The 9,834-nt window shown below is 44.1% G+C and overlaps 1 protein-coding gene across 1 annotated transcript; it reads left to right on the top strand.

The window, feature by feature from the left end:
• The first annotated feature begins 271 nt into the window (after positions 1-271).
• GKN2 (gastrokine 2) lies at positions 272-8,248 on the top strand. Its single transcript, XM_044379788.2, has 6 exons — positions 272-343; positions 2,365-2,415; positions 2,863-3,000; positions 5,437-5,547; positions 6,189-6,345; positions 7,683-8,248. Exons 1-6 carry the CDS (start codon positions 332-334, stop codon positions 7,763-7,765), a joined length of 552 nt encoding a protein of 183 aa, XP_044235723.1. The 5' UTR covers positions 272-331; the 3' UTR covers positions 7,766-8,248.
• The last annotated feature ends 1,586 nt before the right edge of the window (positions 8,249-9,834 follow it).

Raw genomic sequence — 9,834 nt, 5'->3', positions numbered from 1 at the left:
TAAGATGCTGGTGTAGAACAAGCATCTTGTAATATTTTTAAAGGGTGGAAATTGAATCAACTGCAACATAATGCAGATAAGCAAGGAATATTTACTGAGTGACCAAGTGGTAGATTTTTGCTACTGACTAATGAACTTTATTGACATCAGGTTATGTGATTGGGTCTCAATCCCGATAAAGGAGTTTGCTGGGGTTTGTCAGAGATATGGACATAGCCTTTTCCAAAGTAATTGTTCTGGAAAGAGATTTCCACACCTTTAAGCTCATATAAAGGGTCGAAGTCGCACCAGCAGCCTCACTTGCTCTGGCACCGTCTTCCCATCAGGCAAAATGAAAATCCTTGTGAGTATTTGTTTATGCTTCTTTATACTCTTGCCTGGCTCCTGCAGGGAATGTTCAAATCCAGTCAATTCCAAATCGATTTCAGCAGTCTTAGGTGAACACTGTGCATGCTTCAAAGCTTCTGTGATTGAATTAAATAATGTCTTTGGCCAGGATAGCGTTACCTATGAAGTCGGATATTTATTTGTCCATTGTCTGTCTTCTTTTTTTTTTTTTAAGATTTTATTTATTTATTTGACAGAGACAGCCAGCGAGAGAGGGAACACAGCAGGGGGAGTGGGAGAGGAAGAAGCAGGCTCCCAGCGGAGGAGCCCGATGTGGGACTCGATCCCGGCACTCCAGGATCACGCCCTGAGCCGAAGGCAGATGCTTTAACGACTGCGCTACCCAGTCGCCCCCATTGTCTGTCTTCTGAGACATTTACTAAACAATGCAAAGAAAGCATTTTGGAAACATCTAGAGAATTTTAATTTGGAGAATTTTTAATAATAATTCCTTGTGATTATGAGCTTGGGAAGGAACGTAGGCATTTGGGGACAACTGCATTTACTGTTTAAAAGAGAAGGGGCAATTTTTTGAAAAAGATAACAGCAGCTGTCATTTTCTAAGTGCATATGAGAGCCTATGCTAAACATAAATACTTTGATTTTTTTCACTTCAACAACTCCGTGAGCTGAGTAGTATTACCCCCATCCTACAGGTGAGGAGACTGAGGCACAGAGGAATGCGATTTTCCCATGCCAATAAAAATGAGGTTTAGACTTGAAATGTACCCGTCTCCGGCCCCACTGGCAGGAGCAATCATGGCACAGCATTCCTGCCAGGCCACCCCCATCAGGTGTTCAGGATTGTCGGCTTAAAGAGTTCCATCTCCGAGGGGTCTCTTGATTTTCCAAGAGGAGATCTGTTGCTGAAACGTAAACCTGTAACCCCGGTGTATTAATCATGGTTTTGGGTGGGTGGTTATTTGGGGTCCGGGGACACTTCCTGAGCTCTCTCTAATTATATCACTACGGTGATCAGTCCTCCACCCATCTGTTCAAATCTCTGTATTAGAGGAAAATAAGAGTGTCAGAGGTTACAAGAGCCAGCCTGGAGGCAGAGAAGGGCTGTGGAGGGGCTCATAGGCAGGTTGGAGATCCGCATACGGGTCTTTGTCAGGCCCTCCACCTCCAGTCATCAGAAGAGAGATGTTATTGATGATTGTTAGGAAAGTCGAAAAATCCTCCTGACAGGTCTTAAAAATATCTGCCTTCCCGCAGAGCCCCTCCATGAGCGGTTTGCAATGACAGTGCCTTACACGGCGATGTTCAGAAAAAACACAAAACTGGGATCGATCGGTTAGATAAGACTCTTAACACAACTGCAGCAAAATGTCAGAACTGCGTCAATGTCAGTCTCATGGCCCGTCAGCCTAACATTCGTCTGATGGCATCACTAAGGAGAATATAGAGGCTTTCCTTGCTGTCAGCCTCAAAAGTTAGCCACGCCTTCAAGCATCCTCTTTTCATAGTTTCCCTGGGAATCCTTTGTATCTCTATCACCATGAATCCATTTTAAATCTGTTTTACCCTCTCGATCTCAAGGAATTAAACACATTTTTTTAAACCATAAGACACAACTTCACTCCTGTAATCCAGATACACTGTGAGTCACACCAGGGTGTTCTCGTAGTAAATGAGTCCTTCTTCCCTGCTCACCTGGTTCACCTGCTCCAAGTCGTTTCTGGCATAAGAACCCGTGCTGCCTAGAGGATTATGATGTTGGGAAGGCTCGGAAATGGGGCATAAAGGTAGAATCTGGTGTCTGACAAATAGCATGAAGTCAATAAATACCTGTCAAATGAGGGAATGTGTGTTTCACATCTTGGAAATGGACTGTTGACCGCCCATGACCACCCACCTGTGTCTCGAGGTGTATATTTTCTGAGATACTTGTGCTTGTCCTGTCCGGTGTCTCCTTAAGTCCCCACCCTCAATGACTGCCAGCTAGAGAATGGATGCAACTGGTTTGTTTTTCAGGTGGTATTTCTGGCACTGGCCATCTTTGGGACACAATCTCATGGATACGAGGTAAGTTCGCTCGCTATGGACTTTATACCTTGGAGTTATTGGGAGGGGAAAAGGAAGATACAAGATCATTTATCTGGAGGACTGTAGAGAGCCCATGTGCCCTATTTGGGATGGAATCCCAGACATAACCAATAATGGAAACCATAAGGTTGACATTTCTTTCTAACTGCAATGCCTTTAAAAATGCAACCCATTGCTTTAAAATGTGGTCGATGCCATTTCTCCTGTGATGTCATTTCGTTCTCCCGTATATAACACAGTAAACCATGAAGAAGACTGTCACATTCTTATTTTAGCTTGGGTTTTTGGTCCGGGATGCCAGTGAGGAAGTTTCAGGCTCCGATCTCTTGTTCATAGTGAGCGGAGGGCTGTATTTTGTCGGGAAGTTCGCCTTTCCGGTGCAGCTGACTTATGGAAAAAACCATTATGTCTTTCTTGCTAATCCAGGTTTATAATATCATCAGCCCGAACAGCAATGGTGGCAATCTTCAGGAGACAGTGACAATTGACAATGAAAAAAATACCGCCATCGTTAACATCCATGCAGGATCATGTTCCTCTACCACGATTTTTGACTATAAACATGTAAGCAGCAAGGCAATTTTTATATTCTTCAAGACTGGGCTTCTCTAGGGTGAAGGGGCAGCCGTTTACCATACATTTGAATTCTAAGAACTATCCTTGCACTTCTCTCAGAATTTCCTTACTTTTGCTTCTCCCCCTTTTTTTAAAAAAAAGATTTTATTTATTTTAGAGAGAAAGAGAGAGAGAGAGAGCATGTACTCTCGAGGAGAGGGAGGGGCAAAGGGAGAGGAAGAGAAAGAACCTCAAGCAGACGCTGACGTGAGCTCAGAGTCCAACTGGGGGCTCGATCTCAAGACCCTGAGATCAGGACCTGAGCTGAAAGCAAGAGTAGGACATTAAACCGACTGAGCCACCCAGGCTTCCCCAAACAAAACCATTTCTAAGAAAAAAGTGTGAGAGGAAACATACACGTCTGCTTGACCTTTTGAGGTGACAACTGGAAGCATCATGATGATTGTCTCACTACAGGCTCAGAAAGTCTCTAGAAGAGTGGACCAAAACCTAGAGCATAGCCTGGCACACAGGCTCTCAAAAATTATTTGCTGAATGAATAAATGAATGAATTAGGGCTTCTAATACAAAAACTCATGCAAAAAGAAGAGCGATTAGGGAATAAACAATCACAGAATAGCAGAAATCCAAAACAACTATACCCATTCAACTATGTAAGTAGGATATGCAATAAATCATACTTCGTCTGGAGGAAGGAAAGTATGCTAACCAAAAACTCCAAACTCTCTAAGTTTCAGTTACTGGTATTACCAATAAGTCTCAGAAAACTGCTCAGAAAAGTTATTTGGTCCTTTATCCATTTATCTGTTTGTTTTCTATTTGTTCCACCTGATTAGGAGGCTGCTTTTACCGTGGAACAGAGCTACGCCTTGTGGATAGAAATAGGTTGTAGTCCATGTCACTGGACATTTGGACGCACTTTCTGTCTCCTATTCTTGTAGGAACCCCCTCACATGTCTCCTCCCCATTGGCATCAGGAGTTCTAGGACGCATCTGAAAGCATAGAATCTTCGAAAGATACATTTTTAAAGGAAGTTGCACTGAAATTGTTTTTTAAAGCAGATTTCATGGAAATCCCCAAAGTGTCTTTAAAAAAACCCAGAGTGGTGAGGACTCAGTTTAAGCCCCTTCCATTGCCATCAGGCTTTGCCTCAGGCTATTTTTGAATTTTAGGAACTGGCAATTTGTGAGAATTGAAAAATAGGAACTAGAAGAGTGTTTGTATGACATACAGCCTCGCAGACTGTATAATTATTGGGAATTCTATAGAGAAAATTCCATTCAGGATGAAGGTGAAGTGGCCTCCAGTTCCGTTTGGCTCCATGGGACTCACCCACCATTGCTGTTTCGATCCCACCTTCCTCCAACCCAGCCCTGTCCAGCGAGCTTGGGTTTGAGGTGGAGAAAGGATGGAAAGAAGACAGTAAAGGAGAGAAGAATAGATGAAATGTGTGTGTGTTGGCGGTGAGGGTGAGTGTGTATGTGAAAGAGAGTTTCTCAGGCAGCACTGTCCAGTAGAAATTTCTACGATGGTGGAAATGCTCTGTATCTGTATTTTCCAACAGAGAAGCTACTGGCCGCTTGTGGCTACTGAGCACGTGAACTGTGTGACAGAGGAAGTACATTTTAAGTTTTACTTAATTTAAATTTAAATTTAAGTAACACATGTGGCTAGTAATGAACATATTGGAAAGCATAGTTCTAAAGAATACTGTATTTACCCCAAATTGAGGAAAACGCAGAACGAAATCAATAGAAGGAGACAGACAGCTGCTGCTTCTTAATTGTTCAAACCCCAAACTACAGGCACTGGTTACAAAATATGAAAAGTGGGGCACAAATCATGGGTTTGTACAACTTCAGAGAAGGAAACAACGAGCCAAAAAGTAAAACTATGATGTAAAAAAGGCAAACGGAGAGAATGGATCGCTAAGTGAAATAAGTCAGCCAGAGAAAGACAATTCTCATACGGTTTCACTCATCTATGGAACATAAGAAGTAGGAAGATCGGTAGGAGAAGAAAGGGAAGAAGAAAGGGGGGCGTAAACAGAAGGGGGAATGAACCATGAGAGACTATGGACTCTGGGAAACAAACTGAGGGCTTCAGAGGGGAGGGGGGTGGGGGATTGGGATAGACCGGTGATGGGTATTAAGGAGGGCACGTATTGCATGGTGCACTGGGGGTTATACGCAAGTAATGAATCATGGAACTTTACATTGAAAACTAGGGATGTACTGTATGGTGACTAACATAATATAATAAAAAATTATTATAAAAAAAAGAATGGATCGCGAGTTGAAAAGTGGTCACGTGCACTCACTGCGCACGCTTGAGGCTTTCCGCAATGAGGCTCAAACGTCCTCCCCACCAGTTCCCAACCTGGGGAACCAGGAGGGCCAGTAACTGCACTCTTGCTGCCTCAGGGCTACATCGCATCCCGGGTGCTTTCCCGAAGAGCCTGCTACATCCTGAAGATGGACCATAAGGCCATCCCCGCTCTGGAAGAACTAAAACGATACATCTACGAGAAACAGGTGATTCTGCAGTACCCTTACCCATTCCCTTTCCTTTGCTGGGGAAAACTGGTACCTACGGAGGAAAGAAGCGGGTAAGGGGGAAGATCACAATATTACATCTTACCGTGGGTATGTACTCTCCACCTGTTAAAGTGTTTTCTCCTTTATTGTTTTTGGGAGCAGGAATACATCCTTTAGCTTGATTTCTACCATTCAGCTCCCAAGCCAAGAACTTATAATCAATTCCAGTGCTTTTCTGGAAAGGACTGAACAGCAGGGCTCTCAGAAATAGTGACTGGCAGAAAAACGAGTGAAGTCATAATCGTCCTCAACACAAAGGTGTAAAGAAACAATACGGGATGGCGAGAATAAACAAACACGGCTCGGGGCTCGGGACTGGTGTTTCATTCTCTCCCTGTAACTTCCCATCTGTGCCACCCCTGCTGTGGGATTCACCCTCCCGGGTGTCACTGTCACCAGCAGTGAAATAACATGCGTAATAACGAGGCTTCCCTGCAGACCAAGTGCTCAGAAGGAGATAGTATCTTGAGATTCCTGATGGCCTTCTGCTTAATAATATGAAAAAGTCAGTTTCGAATAAGGGACATCAGGTTATGTCAGCCTACTTTATCCCCTCCCCCTCTCTTCTACTGCTCTAGGCTATGAAGAACATGTACTCTGACAAATACTTCTGGGTCAAGTATAACCCGCTACAGTCTCTGATGATACACGCAGACTGGTTCCTGTTCGGCTCCCCCATCAGGCAGCTCTGCAGTCATGTGCCCCTGTACAAGGGGGAAGTGGTTGACAAGTTAGGTGAGTACCAGTAAATTATTCCGTCACCAAATATTTTCTGAAAGCTCCCCTGTACGGGGCCCTGTGCTGGGGGGGGGGGGGTGAGAAATACAGGTAGACGTGAAACATGACTCCTTTCCCTTGACTTGGGGAACTAAATACCGACCGGGTGTGGAAATCGTGCTCAGCGTGAGGGAGATACCGAAATGAATGAAACTCTCTGCTAACTGTGCACACGCTTGGTGGAGAAGTTGATGGGTTAACAAAGACGATGAAATTTTAGGATGTCCTGGGTGCCGAGGAAAACCGATTGGATTTCCTGCTGTGCCTCGTGCTGACGGGCGTTAATAACACGGTATTGTGTACATGAAAGTGGTGGAGAGGAGATCCTAAGCATTCTTACACACACACACACACACACACACAAGAATTACCCACGTGAACTGTGTGAGGTGATGAATGTGTTCTCTTGGTCTTGGTAATCATTCTACAATGTGTGTGTATCAAATTATCACGGTGTTTGCTGGAAATACATACAAATTCATTTGTCAATTATTTTTCAAAAAAGTTTTAAAAACTATTTTCAGAATCTAGGATAGAATGAGTCTAAGAAAGAGCAAGCAAAGTGCACTGGTCGACAGGGAATAAAGCCTCGAGTCATCCAGCTAGCATATATCACTGCAGTCATTACTGGCATTTTTATACAAAGTTTCCAAATATGGGAGAGTGGCCAGAGGGAAAGAGGGGCCAAGCCACAGATGGCGAATGTAACAAGATAAATTCCCCAGAGTAGTGGAAGGTAAGATACAAAAGAAAATAATGAGCATTTATCACATTTTTACTGTCTAGAAAAAATTTTTAAGGTATTTTTCTTTTAGTAGGGTCATTAGTACTTAGAGTAAAAGCACAGGCCGGTCACCAACACAGGATGTCAGAGCATCAATCGAATAGAGCCAGACAGCACTTCTAGAAGCTGTCAGTCTTTTTTTTTTTTTTTTTTTAACATTTTATTTGTTTATTTGAGAGAGAGAGCACACAAGGGTGTGGGGGGAGTGCAGAGGGAGAGGGAGAAGCAGACCCACCACTGAGCAGGGAGCCCAAGGTAGGGGAGGGCTCCATCCCAGGACCCCGGGATCACAACCTGAGCTGAAGGCAGACCGCTTAACCAACTGAGCCTCCCAGGTGCCCCTAGGAGTTGTCAGTCTTATTTAAGCTAACATGTTATTACCCTTTGCAATACAAGGATAGCTAAAAACTTGGGTAACATAGTCAAGACATTAACAAAAAGGCATGGGTTTGCTGCATTCTAAGAATGTGTTTCTCAATGCTCCTTCTTCACAAATGTGTCTCCTTTTCAGATAATGTCAGTGCTGGCATCTGTTCGAAGGCCGGACTCCTGGGCATCTTTGGAATCTCCATCTGCGCAGGCGTTAGTGTTTAGGCATCAACCCACCAGCGTTGCCTTTCCAAGACACCCACCCTTGGTTTCCACTCAGCGGCCAAATTAAGTTCTTTCCCCACGCCCCAACTAATGTTGAGACTCGGTGGTAAAACATAAATCCTGTATCTACAGATCTCTGGGTGTTTGCTTTTTTTGTAAACAACAAAGGAAGCCAAACAATGTTGACGTCAACATATAGAAGGAAAGAATTTGCCAGGATTGTAAGTAAAGTACATAAGGTGTGAAACTTCCCAGATAATAAAGCGGAGTCATCACAGGGTGGTCAGCGGGGTGCAGGTGTCCAGATGGCCTCCACCAGACCCGCTGCCCACCTGCCCACCAAAACAAAGGGGATTCAGAGGACACTTGTCTTGATGAGCACCGAGAAATGTGTAGAATTGTTGAATCATTACATTGTACCCCTGAAGCTAATATAATGCTGTACTTTAATTATACTTAAATAAGAAAAGAAAAAAATAAAAATTTTAATTAAAAATAAAACAAAAACAACCCCTTGTGCAGTCTGGGAGGAGCAGGCAGTGGCCTCCCCCTGCCGACGGGGGCGGGGTTTGGTGTTCTCTTAGCAAACAACTTGACTGCTCCGGTGATGGAAACTATGCCCTCTGACAGGGCACCCAGCTTGGAGGGCCAGTCACACGCCTTTTAAAAAATTTCTTTTAGCGCATCAAAGCACTAGTCTCAACCTTAATAAATACTATCATAATGTATTTTGTCTTGGAGCGAGGGGAGAGGTAGTGGGGAACACCCATCACCCAGAGAAAGATGAACCGTACTGAAAATCTTGACAGGAGTGAGAAACTCACTGGGAACGCCAAGTCAATATATAAAAGGAAAGCAATTTCCAATATGCCAAATACGTTGTGTAATGTGGGCCCATTTCCAGATCATACAGCTGGTTCTCCTGTGGACCGCTCAGCAGAACATGGAGGAACGCCTTTAACAAGAATTTCTGTTACCAACTGCTCCTATTCCTAACACTGAGCATCTGCTCCATAATAACCATTAATAAACATATTTAAAACACTTAACCATGTCCTCAGCACTGGGGCAGGTATGCTGGCAAAATTACCATTGTCAAGGAAATCATTTTCTTGCTGGGGAAGTGAGCCATCTGCATGACAACATTTGCTAGCAGCGGTAAAGTGCGTATAGTAACATGCCAAACGGATAGTAGAGTGTACTTGCATTTGACCTGTGTTTGCAAGTGATAGCACCCAAAATCAAAATAACTGAGGCTAAGAGGGTAGAATCTATTGTCTCATGTTGCTGTAGAAAGATAGGGATATTCTAGCTTTGGGTGGCTAGCCCAAGGTGTGTGAAGGTGGCCAGACTCTTCTCCCACTCCAGACTCTCCTTTCTGTGTGTCAGCCTCAGAATCTTGCGTCAACTTTCTCCTGGAGGATAGAAACACCACCGCTGTGAGGCCCAGGGTCTCCATTTTCCCAGCGTCTTTGTCAGAGAGGAAGGGACTTCTCTTCATTTTATTTTTTTTTAATTAATTTATTTTATTTTATTTATTTATTTGACAGAGAGAGAGACAGCCAGCGAGAGAGGGAACACAAGCAGGGGGAGTGGGAGAGGAAGAAGCAGGCTCCCAGCGGAGGAGCCTGATGTGGGGCTCGATCCCATAACACCAGGATCACGCCCTGAGCCGAAGGCAGACGCTTAACGACTGAACCACCCAGGCGCCCCTTCTCTTCATTTTCATTTCAGTTAGTTTTAATGTACAAATCTTTGGAAAGGCACCAGATTGAATCACCTGGGGCACATTCTTACTCCCCGTGGCCAAGATGGGTGGGGGTGTGGTGGGTGGAGGGAGTGTTACGATTGGCAACCTCCTGTGGAATTTACTGCTTAGAGCTGTGTTATCCTCATTAATTTTTACAACATTAGTCCCTTTTTTAAAGCAGAACTTTGAGCTCTGCTTTCCCTGACTCTGCTTTATCGTTAAGTTGGTTAACCCTGCTCAGTGCTGGTGTCACACTGAATACCTGTTGGGGGCAACAGGTGGAGTGGGCCAGCACATGCGTAAAAGGAATGTGTCCGCA

Source organism: Ursus arctos, unplaced genomic scaffold (genome assembly GCF_023065955.2).
Source record: "Ursus arctos isolate Adak ecotype North America unplaced genomic scaffold, UrsArc2.0 scaffold_8, whole genome shotgun sequence".
Lineage (NCBI taxonomy): Eukaryota > Metazoa > Chordata > Mammalia > Carnivora > Ursidae > Ursus > Ursus arctos.
The sequence above is the reverse complement of the archived record's forward strand: the minus strand, read 5'-3'. Positions and strand labels throughout refer to the sequence as shown.